The sequence below is a fragment of the Lathamus discolor genome, chromosome 1, assembly GCF_037157495.1.
Source record: "Lathamus discolor isolate bLatDis1 chromosome 1, bLatDis1.hap1, whole genome shotgun sequence".
Taxonomy (NCBI): domain Eukaryota; kingdom Metazoa; phylum Chordata; class Aves; order Psittaciformes; family Psittacidae; genus Lathamus; species Lathamus discolor.
The window spans coordinates 102,750,382-102,775,582 of record NC_088884.1 but is presented as its reverse complement, the minus strand read 5'-3'; the positions used below and the strand labels follow the sequence as shown (position 1 = coordinate 102,775,582).

At 37.1% G+C, this 25,201-nt stretch overlaps 1 protein-coding gene across 3 annotated transcripts in view; it reads left to right on the top strand.

Annotated features, from left to right (window-relative positions):
- The window catches only part of LRBA (LPS responsive beige-like anchor protein), a 401,889-nt gene that overhangs the window by 26,077 nt on the left and 350,611 nt on the right, over positions 1-25,201 (top strand). For all 3 annotated transcript variants that reach the window (XM_065688455.1, XM_065688463.1, XM_065688444.1), the window contains exons 3-11: positions 14,780-15,011; positions 15,139-15,239; positions 17,441-17,536; positions 20,616-20,737; positions 20,842-20,968; positions 22,184-22,303; positions 22,614-22,760; positions 23,610-23,807; positions 24,498-24,631. In XM_065688455.1, the coding sequence (XP_065544527.1) occupies positions 14,780-15,011; positions 15,139-15,239; positions 17,441-17,536; positions 20,616-20,737; positions 20,842-20,968; positions 22,184-22,303; positions 22,614-22,760; positions 23,610-23,807; positions 24,498-24,631 (1,277 nt within the window). The remainder of the gene's footprint in view (positions 1-14,779; positions 15,012-15,138; positions 15,240-17,440; positions 17,537-20,615; positions 20,738-20,841; positions 20,969-22,183; positions 22,304-22,613; positions 22,761-23,609; positions 23,808-24,497; positions 24,632-25,201) is intronic.

Genomic DNA, 25,201 nt, shown 5'->3' with positions numbered 1-25,201 from the left:
GGACATTTCCATACAAATGGAAGAATACAGATAAATGTGAAATAAACAAGCAAAAAGCTTCCCGTATGTAAACTTGTGGGTCTGTAATCAGTAAACACATTGTCTGAATAAATCACCATTTACTGAATTGATGATAGAAGTTTTTGTTAAGAATAAAACAAGACAGAGTCTTTTTTGTGGGAATGTAAATACCTAATTTTCATTTCCTGTTTATTGTACATTAGGAGAACTCTATACACTGAAATTATTGCTGAAATAGCTGTGTGGGTTTTCCTTTACACTAAGAGCTGCTTTTTCCTATGATTTAAACATTGGAAGGAAATGATGCATAGAATATGTTGTAGTTGAGATGAAAGTAGGTTTTGGAATAATCAGTCCCATCCTGTTCGCTAGTTGTGAAACAATGTTATCCTAGTTTCAACAAATTATTATTCTTAATCAACTGTTTAATTATAACCATATTAAAAGTAACCAGTAGTTGAAGGCAGTATCCTGATATGTAGGATTTTTACTACTGCTTGAAATGGCAGCTAACCAGCTATTCCAAATCCTGTGCTTGTACTCAGCTGTCAGCATTTATTGTTTCTTCTTTTGAGAAGGAGAGAAGGCATCTGACCTATGTGTTAGATTTCAAGCCTGTTTGGTTTCTGGAGAGATCAAGTTAAGCAGGTGTCGAATAAGTGATTGGGGATCTTTCACTACCATTTAAATAATGTTTTTCATCAGTTTAAAATGTAAAAAACTCAAATGGCAGAATTTTCTGAGTGTTTAGAAAACAGAGGCAAGGAATCATTTAGGTTCAAAAGGTTTTTAAAATTGAGTCCAGCTTTTACCCTAGCACTTCCAAGTCCACCACTAAACAATTCTGACGTAGCTATATGACATCACTCTGTACGTTTAGCTAAGCAGCTCTGCCCATCCAGTTCACACCAGTTTCCCAGTTCCTCCGGGAGAGCCACATCCTACGTAGGCCAGTGTGCACACTACTTATGCAACATGCCATATGCACAAAGGGGAGGTATATGATAGACCAAGCTCATTTTAACTGTCGACCAGAGCTGCAACTGAAGTTAGAACTAAAACCACAAAAGCATCCTCAATTTATACAATTGCAAACTATTGTTGTAATTGATTATATTAAAAAAAAATTTACTGTCAAAAACTGACAACAGCAACTGTCAGGTATTCTACAGAAAACATGGTAAAACCCTCCCACCCCCTGTGACAGACTGCAGTTTAGACTGAAGGAAGGCACCAACTGTGAGGCAAAAAGGGTTCTGAATTACAGATTAAAGCATTTAACCAGCAAAGCCAGCATTTACCAAGGCTTGGCTTTTTCAATTTTAAAACAATTTTTTAAAAAGAACAAATTCAACAGATTTGTCAAAAAATCTGATAAAACCACAGCAGTAATGCAGTTATCCATGTTTTGTCATTAAAATTATAGCATCATGTATTGCAGCTTTTAAAGCAAAAAGGTTTTTGCTGGAATTACTAAACTCGTAAACATTTAGGAATTCAAGAATTTAGAAATATGCTTAAACATCTTCCCCAGACAAGTCTGTGAATTGAAACTAAATTATTATCCATGTGTAATCATAACCTGAAAAAGGCTACATCCACATAACGTAGGAGTATATGAAATGGTGTTTGTTTCTTGAAATACTCTTTCCTCTGTGAAAAGTGTGATTAACTGAACTATAAATCTTGCTTCAGTAAGACAGTGAAGTAAAGAACACCTGCCACTATGAAAAACTACTCAACTTGAACACAAGGAAGATATCAATAGAAAAAGAGAGCTTAATGTCATCAAAACAACAGTATCATCTTTTTAGCAAAATCTTCTATTTTGTTCCATATTCAAATTATTTTTCCTTTTTTTTTTTTTTGGTGTTAACAGCCACTGTAGTTGTACGATTTCCTTCAAATTCTAGAAGTAGTAAAACCCCACAATAATAAAAAACCTATGTAACCATCTCCCTGTGTTCTTAAAATTTCTACCTCCTTTAAAAATTATATTTACTTACTAACACAAGTTTCAAAGAAAAGATATCATGTCTATCATAGTCATGGATTCTGGGACTGCAAGGGTAACTACAGAATTTATAAACAGAAAATGCTTTGGAAATGATAGAGGACTTCAGTATTTTTCATTTAAACAAGCAAATAGAAAAATATCTTCAGCTTGTAAATTAGCCATTTTCATTTAAATTCTAAACATGGAGGGTCAGTGAAACCTGTAACAGAGGAGCTATTTCATTTTCTTCCCTTCTACTTGTACATTATCTCTAGAAATAAAGTTTTGCCAAGTGAATTCAGCATTGTGAAGAAGCACAGATGCATTCCTCAGTGTTTATCAAATCAAGCTCTTAATAGCAAAGTTTCCTGTGGCTTTCTACACATGTAAATATTTACTTAGAAAGATGTTTCCCAATACAACAACAGAAAAAATAATTACCACAAAAAATAATGAGACAAGAAACAAGTTTCAAGACAGCAACTGATAACAGTATAAACTGTGGTCTCTCAGGTGTGAAGCCAGAGAGTATCTCCATTGTATCACTGCAAACATTGGAATGTCTTTAAATTCATGAATACATGTGGAATACATCAATACATTTTTTTTTCTCCTTTAAGAGGAAAAAAAAAAAAGGGGGTGGGTGGGAACAGAACAAAAGCCTTTAATCTTAAAGTTTCCTTTTCCTTTCAATCAGTCTACTTAGTACTTTTTGTTCCAGTGTAACTTTGAAGAACAAAGGCAAAGGAGCACCACTAACAGGAACGCTGGTCTGTACCATAGTCTTCTGCATAGCTCATCATATTTTTCCAAATAGAAAGACAACTTTAAAGTAGTAGTTGCAACTTCATGAAATTAAGTTACCATTAAAGTTATACCAACTTTACATATACAAAATGCTTTAGTGTTTTTGGTTTTTTTTTTTTGGTTTTCTGTTTTTTTGTTTTTGTCAAAGATTAGGGCTTACAGCACTGTTTCAAAACTCTGGAGTTGTTACTGTGTGTGCGTTTTTGTGTAGGGCATGTCCAAATCCACTACTTTGTTTTCCATGGAAATGGAAGAAGCTAAAGGGGAAAAGAGTTGTCATACAGGGTGATCAAGAGAACAAGTGGAATTTATTAGGAGAAAAGGGGGGACATTTTAAACAGGAGGGTATATTGGCAGGCATTAGTGATAACATATGCAATGCTAGTCATCTTTGTCTTGTTTGTTTCTTTGTGTTTTGTTGGGGTTTTTATTTGTTTTTTTCTTTTTTCCTCTCCTTTGCTGTTGTTACTCAGAGACAGTTTCCATTCAGTCATTGCCTATATGCTGAGAAAAAGGATAGAGAAATCAAGGCAGGGTAGAGTCTTGGAGTAATAGTAGGAGCTTCTGTACTAGGTGTGGGAAGACCCCAGCCAAGCAGAAAACAGTGTTGTGGCGAATCAGGGAAGGGGGAGAAGCTTTAAAATGTTTTAGCAAACATAGGAACGTAAGCTGCTTGTAACAAACATTAAGTGCAGAGTCACATTTCTGTCCTTGCTTTCAATGTTGCTTAGTGGGAATTGAAAGAACTAAAGAAAAATGGGCTAGTTGCAGAGGTTTTACTGATGTTCTCGCTAAGGCACCCTTTTCTTCTGGTGTAGTTAGTAAGAATCGTTAGTTTAGCATTGGCGGCCTTGGTGTTATAAAGCCCAGGTGGATAGGCTACAGTTGTGGCTGTAGTGTGTATGACTGCTGCCTTTGCTCTTGCCCTCATGAGCAGTATGATGTGCTAAACTTCTTGTGCATTGACATGGCTTAGATCAAAAGGGGGAATTGAGCACCAGCGTGGTAGTGGGTCTTTGAGCTCAGTCATGTATAGCTGATTTGATCTTAATCCTTTTGATGTACCACTTGAGTCTTGTGCTTTCCTTCTCTAAGATGCTTATTTCAATGCACTCAATACACTGACTTCTAGTAGTGTATGGTTTAAAAACTCTAAGCAATGTAGTGTCATAGAGGGGAGCAGGGGATGGAATCTGAAGGCAAAAGGAAAAAAAAAAGTCAGTCCTTGGTAAGAGTAAACAAAGGGCTGTTATTCATTCATTCCAGGCACCCTTCTATCCAAGAGCTTCTGTGTGGTTCTCCCATGTTGATCACAGCTACAGAAAATTAAAAAACGGCAACATGGAAAGCTGAGTGTTACATTTCCTGTAGCATGTCATTTAGTGTTTCTTACATCCAAACTCTTTACTGTCTCTGCTTTAGCTGTGGCAGCAATCTCTGCCAATTGTGAGAAAGCAAGTGCAGTGTTTTCCAGCTGTTCTGGATCGAGTCAGTGTCAGAAATGACAGAAACAGATGTGCTGGCTCTTGGGTTCTGTTGGAATTTGTAACCCGGTGCCTTTAGTTGTGCTGAAATTCTCTGCAATTAATCTGCTGAGCTATGAAATGTGATGGCAGTTGAGGAGCTGGCACATGTTTGCTTGTAGCATGTACTGTATGAGGGCTGTGACTTTCAGTAGGAGAGGAAATATTTAACATCACAGTTGCTGAATCTGATAAAACCTGCCAGAGCTTTACAAGTAAACTGGTTACTCACTTTAGCTTGTATTCTTTCCTGCTTTTTGAACTTCATTTTATTCCTCTTGTAAGGTTATTGTTTGCTGTTCTCACACAATTCTGTTTGGTACACGTTCTGTTTTGTTCGTCTTCTGTGATTTCCTGTGTTCCTTTTGCCTTTCTACCTTGTAGTGTTTATCCCCAAGTCTTTACAAGCTGGCTAAACACTTTCAAACCTGTTTCCTAGAATAAACTGATAACCATATTTTACTTCTGGAATCCCATTGTTGTACAGTTTTTTTAATAATGCACTTTGCAAATATTACAAATTGGATAATCCAGTTTGGGTCAAAAGTTGTGAAGTTATATGAAGGATTGCTTGGGTAATACTTGCAGGATACAGACTTCAGGTTCTGTAAAGAGCAGTAGCTTCCTCCCCCCCCCCCCCCCCCCAATTCACTGTAAAGTACCAGATGTATTGCTTCTGTAAAAAAGCATTGAGGTATATTGTCCTCTAGCATCTAGGGAAGTGGTCTTCAAACCTTTTTGATTGCACACCCCATTGCTAGAAAAACTTTGAGCAGGACCCCCAATGAATGTGTAACTATTTATTTAGGAATTACATGCATGTACTGCTGTATTAGCATATTATGTACATATTAGTAAAAGCTAATTTTAATTTTGGACTTTTATTTAGTAATGATACAAAAAATATTTTCCACACTCCAGTGGATTGTCTTTTACACCTGCTGGAGTGCACATACCTCACTTTGGATGTACCGACAGACCTTTTGAGAATTATTTAAATTTTATCTAGTTTTCATAGGTTAAGAAGCTGCAATTTTCAGAAGGTCAAATATAAGATATTATTGTGCATTAGTAACACATTGTGGGTATATATATATTTAGAAGTATTCCTGTTTAGTTTATGTAGTATATATAACAACTGTGTGTTTTATGTACTTCTTTATAATTGGAAGGGACTTACTACACCTGTGATTTCCTTATCAAATTGAAATTCAGTAGCTGAGTCATTAGTAAAACAAATGTTTGAAGGAAGTGTCTTAAAATGCTTTCTTATTGAATTGTTACTGCTGTCTTTGCACCCTGCTTTGGTTGAAGGAAAACAGGTATCTTTGGCAATCTTTGAGGTAATTAAAACAAGGCTATCTGCTAGTTTTTTAGATGCTGAATACTAAGCGGGTTAGAAAAAGTAATTTAATGATGAGAAAGCTGGGCAGATTGTTTCAGGTAAGTGGTTTTATTAGCTGTATTATTAGGCTTGAAGTTTGGGTTTTTGCTAGTCATTGCAAGAGAAGGCTCTTCTCTGGTGATTGGAGTCAATCCACTTTGCTCATTTTAAGCTACCTGTTTAACTTCTGTGCAGGTGCTGATTTTTAATTATGTGTGAAGTTAGTTATATTTGCTCAGTGATGGTGTCAGTGTTGTATAGTTGGGTTTTTTCCCCTGATTTGACTAAGGGTAGAATAAATTTGTTTCTGCCTGTAGCATGCAATGTGAATGTCTTCACTGGTGGAGGTAGGCACAAGTAGGGCATTCTCTGTAGAGTCATCCTGACTTTATGGTTTGTTCCCTGTTCTGGACTTATTGATACATAAGATATTAGAAATGTTATCTTTTGGGCTACTACATTGAGGGGAATGGTTGAGATAGGACAGGATGCACAGTTGGCCTGCTTGGTAGCTGGGGGTATGGTTAGTCCGTTTCTCTCAGGGTGCAGCAGATTGTTTGCTGATGGGTGATATTTCCAGATTTGACAAAAAGTTGTCCTTGATGAAGTTACATGTGTCTGGGTCCTGAAAATAAATCTGGTTTTAATGTTCTTGTAAATTCAAATAAAAATGTTAGATAACTTTAAAGTGTAGCTAGGGGAGGGAAGTGCTGGCATAATGAAGTGGACAGTATGGTACAGTGCTTTGCTATGCGTGTTTCATGTATTTGAGTTCAAATTCAGAGTAATGTAACTCGAGTGACTTTCTACTGGATGTCAGAAGATGACAGATTTCTGATTTTTAAAATGTCAAAACCATAAATCATTAGTTTGCTAAGATTGCACTAGCAAGCTATTAAGGAACATGGCAGTATTTACTGTAGATAAATGCAAATTTAAAAAGGTTCTCTGTATCATGGTTTAAATGATTTATTTGCTTTCAATGCACATATGAATCTGATGTGATGCAAAGATTTAGGATGTTTCATTTCCTGTATGGAGCTACAAATTTGCATATTATTAAACCCTGTCCTGGAGTCATATCTTTCTTGTATGTCTTAAATGGTGTCACAGGTTAAGGTACACTGAAAAAAGTTAATTGAACCAAAAGCAGAATTTAATGCTATTAATACGGATACTGGAAACATACAAATTTCAGCTGGATTTATATAGAGTCTCTATGTTAATATCTAGTGAGATGTATAGTATAAGCTGAACTCAGAAAGCTGCCAGGTTTTTTAAATAGGTCCATGGCCATTCTTTGGAGTGTAACAAAATTTTGTCTGGAAATTCTTCTGTGTGGAAAAACATCAACTTGGTAGTCCTTTGTTTCCTCAAGGATTTGAAATAAAAGCTTATAGTCACATGGTCTCCTCAGGAGCAAAGGGCCTCTCTGCTCGGTGTGGTGCTATGGACAAAAAATGGTAGAAAATCAGCTCTATACTGTCTCCTGTTTTCTTCTTTGACCTTGTCCAATGGCCTGCAGGTTCTCTGGGTCCGTGTCCGAGCATGGTTTCAGTACTCGCATTTTGTGACATGGTTTTTGCAATCTGTTTCACATTAGCTGTCCCACCTGTTGATGGGTCAGTAAAGAATGGGAGGAGGGTAAAGTTCCTAATATTGGACTTGTCCATATCTTTAATTTTGGAAGCTGTTGCTGAATTTCCAGAAGGGAAGACAGAATCACTACGTGCAGGGCTATGAAGTAACTGTAACTGTTTTGAGTTTGAGCATAGTATTTGTTTTTAATATAAGCTGTTTGTACTGAGATAATTTTTTTAATGAATTCTGAACTGATAAATGTAGGATTTTTGGATTTTTTAAAATTTGTTTTTGTAGGATGAAATTTAACATTTTGCTTAGAATCATAGAATCATAGAATAGTTAGGGTTGGAAAGGACCTCAAGATCATCTAGTTCCAACCCCCCTGCCATGGGCAGGGACACCTCACACTAAACCATCCCACACAAGGCCTCATCCAACCTGTCCTTGAACACCACCAGAGATGGAGCACTCACAACCTCCCTGGGCAACCCATTCCAGTGTCTCACCACCCTAGCAGGAAAGAATTTCCTCCTTATATCCAATTTAAACTTCCCCGTTTATGTTTTAACCTGTTACCCCTTGTCCTGTCACTACAGTCCCTGACGAAGAGTCCCTCCCCAGCATCCCTATAGGCCCCCTTCAGGTACTGGAAGGCTGCTATGAGGTCCCCACGCAGCTTTCTCTTCTCCAGGCTGAACAGCCCCAACTTCCTCAGCCTGTCTTCATACGGGAGGTGCTCCAGTCCCCTGATCATCCTCGTGGCCTCCTCTGGACTTGTTCCAGCAGTTCCATGTCCTTTTTATGTTGAGGACACCAGAACTGCACACAATACTCCAGGTGAGGTCTCACAAGAGCAGAGGAGAGGGGGAGGATCACCTCCTTCGACCTGCTGGTCACGCTCCTTTTGATGCAGCCCAGGATACGGTTGGCTTTCTGGGCTGCGAGCGCACACTGCCGGCTCATGTTCATTTTCTCATCGACCAGCACCCCCAAGTCCTTCTCTGCAGGGCCTCTCTCAATCTCTTCTCTGCCCAACCTGTAGCTGTGCCTGGGACTGCTCCGACCCAGGTGTAGGACCTTGCACTTGTCATGGTTGAACTTCATAAGGTTGGCATCAGCCCACCTTACAAGCGTGTCAAGGTCCTTCTGGATGGCATCCCTTCCCTCCAGCATATCAACCGGACCACACAGCTTGGTGTCATCGGCAAACTTGCTGAGGGCGCACTCAATCCCACTGTCCATGTCGGTGACGAAGACATTAAACAAGACCGGTCCCAACACCGATCCCTGAGGGACACCACTTGTTACCGGTCTCCAGCCAGACATCGAGCCATTGACCACAACTCTTTGCATGCGGCCATCCAGCCAGTTCTTTATCCACCGAGTGGTCCATCCATCAAATTAAAAGTGGGATTGTTCCATGTATAAGATAGGGATTGAATTTCATTGTTTGGTAAGTACCTTTAAACAAAACTTCTAAAAGCTTCTAAAATTAAGCCCAGAAATGTGTAAAGTTTGAAATTCATGGTGCTGCTCCCCATGTTTAAAAACATCTTGTAGAGCTGATTTTTCCTTGCATTGCTCTGTTTGTGCTGGGGCTTCAACTGCATACTATGAAGTGATCTAATTGTGTTACTGAATTAATTTGACATAAAAATGCTCTCAAGCAGAGTAAAAATACTAGATTATTAGCTATGGTAAATACAGCATCATTGATTACAGCATAGTTACCTTTCAAAACTGTTCTTCTTCCCCCTCTCCCCTGTCTGGGGAAAAGACCATGAGGATGAGTCAGATGTAGTGTACTTACCTGGACAAGAATTTTGCTTTAATTTATACATAAACATAGCTCAGTGCCTTTTAAAAGAAAAGTTTTAATGCACTGTTTTATGGCTCAGATTAACTACATAGGAGATATTTGCTTTTTTTCCCCTGTGTAAGTAGGGTAAATTGTGTGCCTTCTGTAGGTAGCAGTTACGAAACTGAAGAAACTCGGGTTTTGTATAAACCTATTCTTAATTGTGAACTTTTCTGCTAATTTGAAATCTTACCCAGTCTTATTTCCTGGAGATACAGCTTTCTTCTTCCTTGTGACAGAGCATGAGGTATAAGCTGGTGATATAAAGCTGTCTTGGGGAGGAAGAGAATTATATTGTGCTGAGACACTGTATTAAAAGCGTGTAGTGCTAGGCTAATGGTTTCAAGTACAACATTAGGTGGCAGTAGTAGACTCTTAACACCTCGTGGGTGCTTGTTAAATTTGCTTTCAGGCAGTTTTCCAAACTAGAGACAGATACGGAGAAATCTTGTTTTAATACAGAACATTTATGTTACATTACTATGAAGGGAAACAGTAGGAATGATTTTTCCTGAATGATCCATCTTTGATCACAGTTAATAACAATATTGGACAGAATCATATGAAAGCATCAAGGTTAAAGTGGGTGCGTTGTTGTGCAGTGCCAGTATTGATATACCTGGTTTAAAATGGTCCATGTTTATTTTCCTGGTAAATGAAAGTGTTGGCTTTGCTAGGAGCTTGATAACAGGGGAAAGAGCAGCTAATTAAGAAGAAAATGTAATGTGGTTTTCTGCTCAAGAAGTACCTGTTTGCTGTTTGTCTGATTGGTTTTGCTTTCTGGGGTTGGTTTTGGTTTTGTTTGGTTTTTCAGCATGGAGGAAAGGAAGTCCAAAGTTGGAGCAAGATTAAAGATGATGCTTATCGAATAGGCTGGTGTTAGAATCTTCCCTTCTGCAAAAGTGTCGCTTGCGTATTCATTGTCTCTAGTGAGACAATGACCTTGCCTTTCATGAGTGAGTCTTCCCACAGTTCTTTGTGCTTTGTCTAGTTTTTCTGTTGCTTTATGGTTGATGTAGTGGCAATGTATTGAAGAGAAAAGATTGACATCCAGGCATTTTCTTTCCATTTTCTTCCTATCTATAACCTCTCTGGGCCTGAGCCCCGTTTGTCATGATTTCACTGACTTCACATTCATGCTAATGTCATTAATTGATCTACTTCTTCAAACTATCAACAGGCTTTCCTACCAAATCTCTTTTTAGGATTCATGTTTTAATATGGTCTCATCTCCACGCGTTATGTTAGTGATGGAAAAGTGGGAGGTGAGGGGCAGAGAATGAATTACTGCAAATTAGTATGTACAAGTTATTTTTAACTCAATTTTTTTCTCTTCTGGTCTATAGAGGCCTCTCCAAGTCAGGGCCATCTTTTAATCTTTTATTGGCTTTTACTATTTCTTGTTTGCCTTCGGGGGATTTGGCTGCTTGGGATTACTCATAATCCTATGAAATCCTTGTCATAAAGAGATTTTAGTACTTATACTTGCCAAATCTTTGCTATGGGAAGTATTTGGTATTTTTGATGATCAGTACATTTGTTTTAAGTTTCTGAATACGTGAAGGGGACATGGAGTCCAGGATTTGAATATTCTGTTGTTACTCAAAAGCATAATGGCTAAAATGAATCCATCGGTTTTGTGTCTGTTTTGTCCAGAAGCTGTATTCAGATTTTTGTCATTGAGGGATGAAAACATGAGGGTTTTTTGTTTGTTTTTTTTTTTAACCTTGGGTTGACTGACATGATGTGAAATTGTATATAAGAACAGGGCCGTTCTGGATAACATAACTATTTTGTGAACAGATGTAAAATGTAGGGTGTTTATCAAACCTTTAATTGTTGAAATAACATCTTGTTTAGCTTAGCACATTTTTCTTGATGTTTATCTTGCATAAGTACCTTACTGTTATGAATAGAAGATTTTGGGCAGTTACCAGCTTTGTACACACAGTTTTGCAGGTTCTTGTTAAGCATAAACTTAAAATTTTCTCTGAGATATGCCTAGGCTACTAGACTGCGCTTTCTTCTTCCTGGGATAGGCATTGTATGTTCTCATTGTTTTGGACATGTTAAACAATTCTGAGATTACAAAATCAGCATCTTAAGCAAAGGGAGGTCACATTTTGCTTGGTTAATAGTTCTTTCATCCTGGCTTTAGTGAACAAATCAAGTACATTTGTCTTGATGTGTAGGTTGTATAACAAATTTGTCTTTTCCATGAGAAATGCTGGTTGTGGTCTTGGACTTCATTTTTTTTTTTTTCTGTTGTAGTTCATGGAAATACTTTTCCCTGCATTTTCTTATTCGTTTTTGAAATATTTTGTATCTGCCATTGGGAGAAATTACTTTAGATTCACAATCTAGATAATGATCTTTCAGGAAAGTAGAGCTTGAATGTGTTTATTCTGAGCTATTTTCGGCATACTGTAGTTTGGTAGTTGTACACTCAAAGAGTGACTCTTTTATGTCTTAGGTCACTTCTTCCATTTTATGTTAGGTGAAAAACTCATTGCGAAGAGAGGTTTCATGTGTTTAAATTGGCTTTTTATTTCTAAGTGATGTAGTGCTATTTTGTACTTAAAATTATTGCTGTTATATTGACTTCTCATTAGTTTGATCCTCCAAGGGAGGAAAAACCCCACACACTCTGTATGTAGTAAAAAATTGCTGTATTCTCCCTGTTCTCAATCAGCTAAATGTAGAAACATTTTACAAAAGAGCTTGAGCTATTGGTTTAGTTTATATATTTTTTCAAATGTAAATATAACTGGCAAAATGTAAAATTTGTGAGGATGTATTTGAATACTTTGAATACTGCCCTTTACAACCATTCCTGTAATCTTATACTTAATTTTATATGCCGAAGAAAGAAAACGTTATGCCACCCTGTAGGTTGCTATAAAGATTGTTTATGCAGCTCAGCATAGGACTTAAAATACGTTGAATTGGAGAATTTTGAAAAATGGACTGTGCGACACAGGAGACCAAATCATGCTAAAGTGCAAGGAAAGACTATACATCAGTTCAAAGGCTACATTATTCAAAAAAATACAACCATAAAAAAGGTAATAAGATTACATTCTTGCACTTCATGGCTAGTAAGGTGCATTAAGCTGCTCAGATATTCATAACTTACTGTGACATTTGGGAAGATTACATTTTGCTGTGCACAGCCATTACTGCAGCTCAGATAATAACTAGCCAATACATAGACCTGGATTATGATCCCTGTCATTGGAAACAAATTTGTGTTTTGAAGGTTGATCAGTTTCAAATCACCATTAGAAAGGGTTAATATGACATACTGTGGGGTGTGTGTGCGCTTATGTGTATCTAATGGGTATGCATACATATAGTACATCAACTGCACTGTGCCTTTGGTGTATTGCTTTCTCTGTCAGTCTTTTGTCCTCAGTTCCCTTAAAGGAAATGTTAAAATGGTGATTATTTTTACCATAGCATATTATTTCTAGAATGTACTTGCTGAAATGCTTATGTTTGCAGATTAGAAGGGATACCTAATTTGACAGCTTCCTGGATGAGTGGTTACTGATAATAGTGTATCTAGCCAAAAATGAAAGATTGGTAGTGTAGACTATAGGGTGAAGGTAAGGTCACCTCTAGTTGCTGTATATGGTTTTGGTGTGATAATTGATGGTTGGCTGATAGTTAAAACCAAATGCATAAACAGTTGAATTTCTTGTTGAGAATTAGCAGGTGGTTTGTGGCTAGAAAGTAACCTTCATCGATTCTGTCCATACACAGAATGCAGTGTTTTCTTTGTTTCTTACCTAGATGGTGAGAAAGAGAGTGTCTTCTTGAGCCATTGGGGAATACCTCAATGCTGTAGAGTATGATAAATTTAATGTGAAATGAAGTGTAACATTGCTCATGTATTTTATGTTTTCAAACGTTTTGTTAAAGTTGTTTTTTTTTAAGGGGTGTATTTGTTTTGTGATAATTCTGTGTTAATTTATTCTGCTCAGTGTTCTTCCTTGAATTCTACCTTACGGAGCTTTCTTGTGGTAGGCTTTTGCTCCATCTGCTCCATCTTTTGGAATGGGAAAACTGAGGCTTGGAGAATGATAAGGACTTGATAGATCTGTTTGAGTTGACAGCATGAGTTGATATAGAGAAGCTGGAAATATAATTCAAGTCTCACCATTCAGTTCCTACAGTTTCCCTAGATATTAAGGAAGCATCTCATTGTAAATTGCATAATTTTCATGACCAAGAGAGGAGAAAATGGAAAAGTGTAAATTACTGCTTAGAAATTGTAGCCGTGAGACATTGTCTATTCTGTCATAAACACAGTAACTTTCTCTGCTTCTTGTGGTGTTTGGCATTACTGATTTATGCCCAGAAGACCAAAGATTGCTTCTTCAAAGTGACAAGATTTAGACACTTGAGGAAAATGTATGGTAATTTTAGTAGTTAATGAAGAGCATATATTCTCTTCTGTTGGCTAAGTTTATCCTCAGATCCTGACCAGCTGAGAGAAGCCGTCGGAGCTAATATGGAAGCAAGCTAGTATATGTATTTTGGGGCAGTTGCAACATGGTATGACTTCAGCAAGTCACAGTATTGAAGCTGCTAATGGTCAAAGCCTGTGCAAGGAACACCATGTGGGACAAAAATGATATCTTTTATTAGATAAACTTGTAGAAGTGAGAATGATCTGAAATACTTTTGATCATGAGTCCATTTTGATCATTTGGGTCAATGCTATCTGAATTCATGTTTGTATGGTGGTATGTAATTATTTTGGCAAGCATGGCACATTTTTAAGGTTGTTACATTTCGAAAGTCCAAGAGAAGTTTAAAAAGTGGAGGGGGGGGAATAGGGATGGAGTTAAGTGATTACAGTTTGTCTTTCCTTCAACTGGAATTTCTGAGTACACGAATTTCCTTCCCCTTCTTGCCTCCTTGGTGTGTGTATATGTCATTAGTTACCCAGTGTGTGCTTAGACAAAAGCCTGCACCTAGGAGACCTGAAATATTACAGGATTAAAGTACCATAACCAGAGCATAGTCAAAGGCTTCCAGTGGTGCTGCTGTTTCACATTCGTGCAAATACAGCAAGCATTTTCTTCCTTTTAGTACCTGTGACTACTAATGAAACTGGCAGTTAATACTTAACCAGCTTTATTCAGTATCTCAGGAATGACTCTTAAATGTTTAGAAGTGGCAATATTTCTGATGTGCATCAGCTCCTTTTGGGTAGAAATGTCCTCTTGTTAAAGAAGTGCTAAGCACATGTGAAGGAAAGCGCTGACTTAGCTCTTTCACTGGTTTCAGAATACTCGCTTGGTATCTTCACTTTGCAGCTGTGTGGGGCAGCTCAGGACACCAATACCTTGAATCACCCAAATGTTGTTCCGTACCAATTGCCTGATAGTAGGTGAGACCTTAGGAGCACCTTTGTTGAAGTTACTCAGCAGAACTTGAAACAGAGGAAGAACAAGACTTGATATATGGATATTGGCCTCATTATTTTTCTTTAATGTGTTTGATAGCTTTCTTCTTGCAGATTGAATAATTTTAAACATGGAATGCTACTTTGATACAAGTGTTTTAAGGTTGTTCTTTAATCTTTTGTCTGAAAGCTTGTTGGGGGCCAGTTTGACTTGGAAATGAACTTCATCATCCAAGAAAGAGAGGCCATCACCTGCATGGTAGACTTGCTGGACAAGTGTGACATCACCTGCCAGGCTGAGGTGTGGAGCATGTTCACAGCAATCTTGAAGAAAAGTATACGCAATCTACAAGCATGCACAGAAGTGGGGCTTGTTGAACAAGTGCTCAAGAGGATTGATAGAGCTGACAACATGATTGCAGGTACAGTTTCACTCAGTGTATGACTCAAAAACTGAATTTCTTGAATGTAAAATGTCATGGAAAAATTTAATAAATGATAGAAATTTGACATTAAGCAATTATAGTGCTGCTTTTTTTTCTTTTTCAGATCTTTTAGTGGATATGCTGGGTGTGTTGGCTAGCTATAACTTGACTGTTCGAGAGCTAAAGTTATTCTTCAGCAAGCTTCAAGGACAAAAAGGGAGATGGGTAAAAGAAAACACAAAACTGAAACTTTTTTTGTATTGTTGCTTATATTTTCCCTGTTGTTCCAAATTAAAAGACTGTTTAATAACCTTTATAATGAACAAATTGTAAACATATCAAGAAATACAGGATGCTTTCTGGTGTTACAGCAGTGTATCTTTTTACTTGCAAGCAGTTAAAATACAGGGTAGAATAGTGATGAAATTAAATTTCCTCCTGGATCTATGGACTGGCTTGATCTTTTTGAACACCTGGGAATAATACAGTGACTTTAAGCAAGTGTTTTTATACACGTTTTTATTTTTGTAATTCCAGTTACGTGAAATTGAAGGAAAAAAGATTTTTTTTTTAACTGCAAAAGAGAGAAATCTATAAAAAATGTCTACATAGGCAGTTCAGTGCGCTCCTATTTTCACATTGTTCTTCTTTACCTGAAGATTGGATATATTTATCTGATTAGGGAGATGAGAATTTGTGGCAGAAATTTAAATGAAGGAAATAAGCTCCAGCTGAAAAATTCCATCATGTGTGCAGTAGAAAGAAGAAGAGGGTCTCATTTTACTGTTGAGAGCCACCTTCCCTGAAGTAAAAATGTGTATGTTGTGAAGGCCACCAGATAAAGTTTTCTTAAACTTTATTGGGTGTTTTTTTTTCTGAAATTGGGAACTGTTGCACCAGTTACTTTACCTGCTTTGAATTTTAATTTTTAAGTATCTCTGAATGCTCTGTCTAGTGTAAAGTGTCTCTGCCTACTTCAGATAATTAAAAAACTCAATATAAAAGCCAGTAGGCACAAATAATAAAGCAAATTTTAAAAGACCCTTTTATAATCCAGATAACTTTGGAAATCTTAACTTGCTCTAATAAAAAAACTTGAAACTTAATAGAGAGTTTAAACTTAATAATTGAACATATAGAGTATATTTAACCATAGATGAATTAAAGTTGTCTCTGTAACACTAACTTTTTCATTTCCTGCCTCTCTGCTATTTGCATTTAATTTCCTTTCTTTATTAAAGACTAAATATAGAGGAAAGGAAGAGAAAAATGTCACAGTTGCATTGCTAAGGAGTTACACAGCTCCATAAATCTTAAAATCAGCAGTGCTGTAAAAGATACAAAGTACTTGGCTACAACACAAATTACCTAGTTGAATTCTATAGTGCTGAAGACATCTAAGCAGTTCTGTGTTTCCTCCTCAATTCTAATTCGGGTTCATGAAGCACTGTTTATCTGACTAATTTTTGGTACATTTGAAATACTTGCAATGGATCATGCAATGTTTGGTTCTGCATACAAGAAGGGTAAAAAGGGCACTCCGAGTTAAAACTCAGAACTGTAAAGTTGTGATTTAAGAATGCTTTCCACTGGAAAGTTATGAAGTGGTAAAAGAAGACGCACAAAATTGTTCTGTCGCTATAACCGGTATTTGCTGTACTTTTGTTGTGAGCTCATGTACTTGATCTGGAGTTTCTAGTTGCTGAGTATTACAACAAAGTCCTCAGAGAATTAGGGTGGTGGTGGGGAAGTGTTAAGTATTCACACTAACTGAGCACTCAGTTTAGGTGCTCCAGACTGCCCTCGAGACTTGAATCTTTCTCCATGAGCTTATATGAAGGGATATATGTAACCAAAACCGCTTTAATCTAGTTATATGATTGTAATCCTGAGGAAAATAATCTCTGCTGATCCACCCTCTCCCTTTTGCTAGGTATTCCCCATCTCCTTTGTGCTGGCCAGGTTTCATACAGCACAGTCCAAACCTGCTGTAACTGAAAATTGGTTTGCATTTATTTTACCGAAGTCAGTTTTCAGCTGGATCAATTAATTTTCTTTAGATCACTGCAAATTCACACTAATGGTAGCACTGATAGTAATGACCAGCTCGAGGGAGGAAGCAACATTCAGGGTCAGTTCAGTTAATGCTGGATGAAAGTGGCTCTGGCCTCTTAATTTAGTTACCTAATTAATTTATGCTTAATTTAGTTATACAATTAATTGTATTTCTGTGCATCTACTTGATATTGTGTGAAGGTATCCATAATTCTTTGTTAATGTTGTTTATTGAAAGGGCTAAGTGTCTTAGATTATTGCTCAACTATGCGCAGAGCTTTTAAATTTGTCAAAATTATTTTGTGTGTGTATAGTATTTTCTTTCTTATAGGTGTGTTTTATTTATTTACAAGTGTACTTCTCTTTGTCAGCCACCACATGCTGGGAAGTTACTGTCTGTGTTAAAACACATGCCTCAGAAGTATGGACCTGATGCCTTCTTCAACTTTCCAGGAAAAAGTGCTGCAGTATGTAGATATTTTAAGTCTCTTGTTTGTTCCTTTGTTGTTCTCTTGTGGCCATTGGTTATTCTCATTTGTAGTGTTTTGTTTGTCTCATTTGTCAATGTCATAGAAGTAGAGCTTTAATCAGATTTCTTTTCTCTGCCTGACACCTACATATGCCTAAATAAATCATGCTTATAGTAAATGTGCATTATTACTATAGAATGACAAATACTATTACAAAAAGAAAAGCTATAAATGAGGCTTTTTTTTCCCCTCTCCTCTCTAGACACGTTTAGGTAAGTTTTGTTGCAGTAAAAATCTGCCTGCTTTTTGCTCCCATGTTCCTGTGGGAAGGATGCTTGTGTTATTATCCAGTATGAGAGTGGTTTTGTGGTGGGTTGACCTTGGCTAGACACCAGGTGCCCACCAAGCTGCTCTACTGCTATCCCTTCTTATCTGGACAGGGGAGAGAAAATGTATTGAAAGACTTGTAGGTTGCATACGGACAGGGAGATCACTCAACTGTCACCGTCAAGAGCAAAAGAGACTCAAATTGGGGAAATTAATTTAATACCAATCAAATCAGAGTAGGGTAATGAGAAATAAAATCTTAAAACATCTTCACCCGACCCGTCCTTTTTTTCCAGGCTCAACTTCAGTCCTTATTTCTCTGCCTTCTCCCCCCACCTGTCACAGGGCAATAGGGAATGGGGGTTGCAGTCAGTTTGTTGTACCCTGTCTTTGCTTGCTCCTTCCTCATCACACAGTTCTCTTGCTCCAGTGTGGGGTCCCACCCACTGGAGATAGTCCTCCATGAACTTCTCCAACATGAGTCCCTCCCACAGGTGACAGTTCTTCACAGACTGCTCTAGCGTGGGCTCCTCTCTCCATGGGCCACAGGTCCTGCCAGGAACCTGCTCCAGTGCAGACTTCCTGTGGGGTCACAGCCTCCTTTGGGCATCCCCCTTCTCTGGTGTGGGGACCTCTAGGGCCTGCAGGTGGATATCTGTCTGCTTCACCATGGATTTTTATGGACTGCAGCACCACAGCCTGCCTTACCATGGTCTGCACCACAGGCTGCAGAGGAATCTGCTCTGGCACCTGGAGCAACTCCTCCCTTCCTTCCTCATTGACCTTGGTGTCTGCAGAGCTGTTGCTCGCACGTGTTCTCACTCCTCTCTCTGTCTGCAGTTGCTCCTGCACAGTAACTTTTTCCCTTACTTACATACATTATCCCAGAGGCACTAGCACTGTTGCTGACTGGCTTGGCCTTGGCCAGCAGTGGGTCTGTCTTGGAGCCAACTGGCATTGACTGTGTTGGACATAGGGGAAGCTTCTGGCAATCTTTGAAGAAAAGTCTGGAAACTTTTGTTAGTGAAACCACAGAAAGTGTTGAACTTGAAGCGGCCATACTTGCAGCAGATGATGTGAATAACATATATTGGTTATAAGAATTTGCTGAGAAAATGTGGATTGTAGACTTATATAGGTTGAATAATACTGAAAGGGGATTAAATTTACCAATGATTAGTCTTTTCATAGTTGTTCAGGTGACTGATTAATTGTTAAATTATGATTTTCACTTGAGAAAGAATTTGAAACTGAGTAGGTAGTTGGAAAACAGTGTGCAGAACCTTCTGTAGAAATTCAAGTACATCAACACTTTTGCTTCTAAAATCGTAGGATGAAATAGTATGCTCAAAATTTCATGCTTAATTCAGAATAAGATACAAATAAGATTTATCAGATGACTGTTTCCAGTTTTCTTCACATAAACCCATTACCTTTCTGCCTCAGTGCCTTGAGATTAAATTTCACCAACTTGATGACATAATTATTTTTTGAAATGAAAACTTGAGACTGAGAAGTGCAGATTACTAGAGAAATGCTTCTGCACTTGTATGTTAATCATGTGCAACAGAACTTGGCAATAGATAATGTTTTTGTTCTGTTTGGCTATTCATGTACTGTTTCTGTATTTGACTTCTAATAATTGTGTTGAATGCTTGAACTGTATGTGATATTGGGATGCCTCAGTAACCTTATGGTGAATATTCTTACATTTTTGTTTGATTAAGAGGCCATAGAAACCAAGTATTTAATATAATTGCTCCGAGATCTATTGTGAGTTAAACCAAATGATAGTGCTACCAGTTCCCAAAAGTTGGGCTCAAAGACATGCAGACTGATTAGTTAGCTGGTATAGAGAAGGATATATAGCATTTTGTTTGGACAGGGATAACTGAATGGAGCGTGGGAGCATAATAAGGAGTCTGGTGACACTCAAGTTCTTTGATGTTTTTGTTCACTGGTATTGATCATCTGGACAGCATCTTTGATCAGAGGTTATGGCAGTCTTAGTTGAAGTGTATATTGCAAATCTGCACAGCAAAACAGTGGAAAGTTAATAGCAATGTTAATAAAACTCCAACCAAACCAAACCCCGCACACAATAAAACCCCACTGTTTGAAACAGAGGGTCCTATGACACAGCATGTAACTTAAGAGCTTTTGAGCTACCATAAACACAGTATTTGATATGCAGATTTGGCTGGTGGAGATTGTATTACCTTTCTTTTAAGGAAGTTTATTACTGTCATAACCGGAAGGTTAGACGTGAGGTTTCAAGAGAGAAGAATCTGTTAAGTGAAATGTATGTGATTTTCATTTTGTGGCTAGCCTTTTTTCATAACAAATTATTTTACCTAATACCAACACTATGTGAAACTAAGTTTATACATCTGATTATTCTGTCAGGTCGCCACAAAACCAAATCAGCTTGAATTTGCATTTTAAGGAGTTTTCATGCTGTAAGGTTTCCACTAAAGCATTTAGTTTTCGAGCTGTCGCTTACTGTTAATAATCTACTTTGAGATATAAAGACCAGTTTTTAAATATTTAGATTAATTATTTTAGCAATGGAGTATAAAAAGCACAGAAATTAGGCCAGATTTTTTTAGTATAGAGAAAATGTAGATATTTACACTGTACACATTTGTATCTGTGTATCAGTATACATTTGTAGTGTCTATCTCAAGCTGTATACTCATACTATGGTGATGTTGATTTTTCTACATGAATAACTTTTTACTTTCTTTAGGCTATTGCCTTACCTCCTATAGCCAAGTGGCCGTATCAGAATGGATTTACTTTTCACACTTGGCTAAGAATGGATCCTGTAAATAATATCAATGTGGATAAGGATAAGCCTTACTTATATTGGTGAGTATTATGTAAAACCATATTTCTGATGTTCAGTTTCTGTTAATTGTTTAATGATTTCTGCTTCCATCTGTGCATGTGCTGATTTTGTTCTAATTCGTTAGTTTTCGAACAAACAAAGGACTTGGTTATTCTGCTCACTTTGTTGGAGGCTGCTTGATTGTAACGTCCATAAAATCAAAGGGAAAAGGTTTCCAGCATTGTGTTAAATTTGATTTCAAGCCACAAAAGGTGAGTAAAAATAATAAAATCTTTCAAACTGGTTTCATGAATTAGAAAATGTAGGCTAGGAGGGAGTGTTGTAGTTGTTGATTAGGCTCATCTTTCTGTAGGAGAACAGATATACTGGAATGAGCAAACACACAGTTGTGTTCTGAATTCATGTGTCTTTTAAATTTTATGTATGAAATGCTTAAGAAAGAGCTAGAAAATGCAGTTTACCGAAAGTTGTATGAATTTGTGAGTTGTATGGGAGCTCTCTGAGTACCTAGACACAGCTTGAAAGTTAAGTCTTGTGATTTTTTTTTTTTTTTTATTCTCTGTTTGTACTGTGTTTTCTCCCACCTCCAGACATTCTGTTCTCCTTTTCCTAAAAGGTTTTGCTAAGACTCCCCTTAATGTCATTACTCACTCAATGTGGAAGAATGCAGCTTTATTATAAGAAAGCATGATTACTAACCCAAATCTAATTTTTCTGATCAAGCTAGGACAATTAATAGGAGTTTGGTCATCTTGCATATTGGAAAACAAGAGATTCATTCTCAAAAGAATATTATACTTCATGTTCATTCAGGTTGTCCAGAGAATAGTTTAGTTGTATTTGGTGCTTTATGTATCTTTTAAAATCTAGTAATTAAAATATGAGTTTATTTTTATCACTGATGTTCAAGGCTAGCTTGCCTGTTAAGTAATACTATGCTATGTTGAAAATGTTTCCTTTTTAAATTAGATATTCTGCTAATGTTTCTGGAGCAACTGGTGTAAAGGTTTTGTGGCAGAACAGGCCTCCTCAGGAATTTCTTATCAGTAATCCCCTGCTGTAAATATGGATTCTGTTTGTGATAATTTGACATGCACAGCCTTTGAAAGTCTGTAGTCTGGAGCCATCCTTGCTCTTTGGAATGACGACATTTGCAGTAGTCCATCATGCTAAGAGTAATCCAACTTAAAAATTATTTACACAGTGGTTTCAGTGTAATTTAAGTTAAGCATTGCCATGAAGACAGAGTTCTGTCTCTTAAGCTTCTGTGTCTACCTTTTGTTGAAAAAATGGCATATTATCCTTTGACCTAGCTATGTGAGAAAACTCACCAATGACTCGATCTTTTCTACTTAAATCTTTCAATCCTAATTTAATTCAGATAAATAATTGAATTTATTCTACTATGCCCCACTTTAATGCTTACGTGCCTATATAGTTATATCAGTTGTTTTCTTATCACTTAGTGGTATATGGTTACTGTAGTGCACATCTATAACCGCTGGAAGAACAGTGAACTTCGATGTTATGTGAATGGGGAGCTGGCATCTTATGGAGAAATAACATGGTTTGTCAACACCAGTGATGTAAGTGATCCCTGCATACTAATCTCTGTAGCTGATCATCTTGATGGATGAAATAGATATCCTTTGCCATTTTTTAATAAACCTCCCCCATTTTATGCATTTAAAAAAATGTTGATATGAAATTAGCAATTGTTTGGTAGAGGCATAGATTCTGCTTTTATACATCCCAGCTTAAGAGTTTTTCTGCTGAGATCCTTAAATGCTTGTTTTGTGTAAAAAATAATATTCCCTGAAAATATGCATATTCTTAGCATAATTTGCTTGTGTAGTATTGATTAAACCCTGTTACTTGGTTCTGTTTCATTTTCAGACATTTGACAAATGTTTCCTGGGTTCTTCAGAAACAGCAGATGCCAATCGAGTGTTTTGTGGGCAAATGACATCTGTTTATCTTTTTAGTGAGGCTCTCAATGCTGCTCAAATCTTTGCCATCTATCAGCTTGGTCTGGGATATAAGGTATCTTAGAATTGACTGTAAAGTTTCCAAAGTTTAATTCTGGTAAGACTGTGTGTGTTGGGTTTTAAGAATGTTGCAGCACCTCTGTGTCCTTCAAAAAATGTTCTTACTGTATAATCTTTTTATTAAACTCTTCCATGTTTCTTCTATAAGCCTATGTATCACCTCACAGGCTACAAGTAAGCATTAATTCAGTTATTTAATTTCTTGTTAAAATATTGTGTTCCTGTTTACTTCTCAAAATTTTCATGTTGGTTGTTGTGAGAGGGAGAATCTCTTTTTCATTAAGGCTGAAAACTGAAAATCAAGTATGATGTATTTGTTTTAGAAATGTAGCTTTATAGATGATTGTGCTAGACAGGGTTTTTTTTTTTTTTTTAATGTGTGACATTAGTGCTGAGGATTAGTTTTGTTGCAGTGATTTATTGTTTGTTTTGTCATAGCCTGAGGGGTGCTAATTGAAGACTGTTATTCACTAGCAGCTGTACAAACATGCGCTAAAAAGATGGTCCCTATTCTGTCTGCTCCTCAATTATTAGTTCCTTCTGAGTGAACATTGCTGACTGTCATTCTGTTTCCTAGCTAATGTGTTCCTTTTACATTACCCACAATTTTGTCAATGTTGCTCTTCAGGGTTGAAAAGAAAAATTCTGCGGTTTTATTTCTGTAGGATTGACTTTGAGTCAATGTTCTTAAGAGACCCTTCTCGAAATATTGCTAGATTGAAGAGGCAATGTTTTAGTCATGTTTTTGTCAATAGTTGTGTTCTGAACTGTACTCTCAATGTATGTATGTATAATCTGTTTTTTTTTTTCTTTTTTCCTTCCTCAACCCTGCTCCCCAATCCAGGGAACATTCAAATTCAAGGCAGAAAGTGATCTCTTCCTTGCTGAACATCACAAGTTGTTGCTGTATGATGGCAAACTATCCAGTGCTATTGCTTTTATGTACAATCCAAGGGCTACAGATGCACAACTATGTCTAGAGTCATCCCCTAAGGATAACCCATCTATTTTTGTTCATTCACCACATGCCCTCATGCTGCAGGTATATGAACATTTTCATAGATTTGGAGGATACAAGTGGTTTCTGTTTGAAATCCTAAAAATCAAGTTTGATAGGGACTTGGAGAAGATAGAGAACTGCTGATAGCTTGAGGGTTTTTTTGGGTTGTCCCTGGTGCTACCTCCCGTGTTTCTTGAATTAATATGTGCACACAAGAATCTTAAGAAAAAAGTTGAATTTATCAAAGCTATAACCTAAAAAAAAAGTAATTATTACAAAGACTGTGTTTAACTTGAAGAAAAAATCCTTCTTCATTTCTAACATATGTTCACTCCTCTAGTGATACTACCTATCTCCATCCTTTGCTTTCTTGATATGCTACCGTTTTCTTCCCTACACTTTGAACCCCTTAATTTTTTTTTATTATTTTTTTTTCAGAAGCTTTTCATGTGTTCTGTTTTACAGTTTCTTTATTATTAATGATTTGTTTTGGAAATTGCAAGCCACTTCCTTTATATTCATCTGAATGTCTGCACTGTAGACTGTACCTAAAGCAGTAGGTCAGCTGGCCTGGGCATTTAGTGTGGCTGTGGCAGCCAGTTTACTACTTGCTGTTTTTTTGTATTTGGTAATAATACAAGACTTGTACTGAAGAAATGTCAAAGTGTTTCTAATGAACTTTTTAGCAGTTTCTGAGGGAGATTTCAATATTTCTTATTTCTTCTTTGTCAGGATGTGAAAGCAGTCTTAACGCATTCTATCCAAAGTGCCCTGCATTCCATTGGAGGAGTGCAGGTACTTTTCCCTCTCTTTGCACAGTTAGACTATAGGCAATACTCATCGGACCACATTGACACAACTATTTGGTGAGTGCATGTACTTACTGTGTTCTGTTCTTTGTTTAAGAAAATTACCTCTTGCTTTATTAAGTGGTGTAGTAGTTTTAATTGTCCTGTGCAACAATAAGTTATGTTTAATAACAAGAAGGTGGCCTTGTTACAGGCAGGACTTCAAAGTATTGTGCTTATTTGTACCAAATTTTCTATGAAAGTTCACACAGAATAAATATGTACACAATTTTCTACTTCACAGTTTTTTTTGTGTAACAGAATTACACACAGTTCTCTTGAGCTCACTCCTGTCATGGAGAAAATGTACTGGGGAAGCCTTCAGACTTTTTTGGAAGATAACTATTACTCAGTGTTGCTGCCAGGCTTTTCCTCTGATTTGAGCTCCATTTCAGCTCAGTCCAACTTTGGAACATCCATACAGAGAAATAGGTGGAGCTCCTAAGTTAAAGAGTAGTATTAATAGCAAAGTGTTTGCTTTTTGGAGTTCTTGTGTAGTTTGCTCTGTTTCATTGCAAAACAGTTTCATGACTGTTTAAAGATGATCTACATCCATATTGCTGCTATGAAGGGGTGGTCACAATGTTC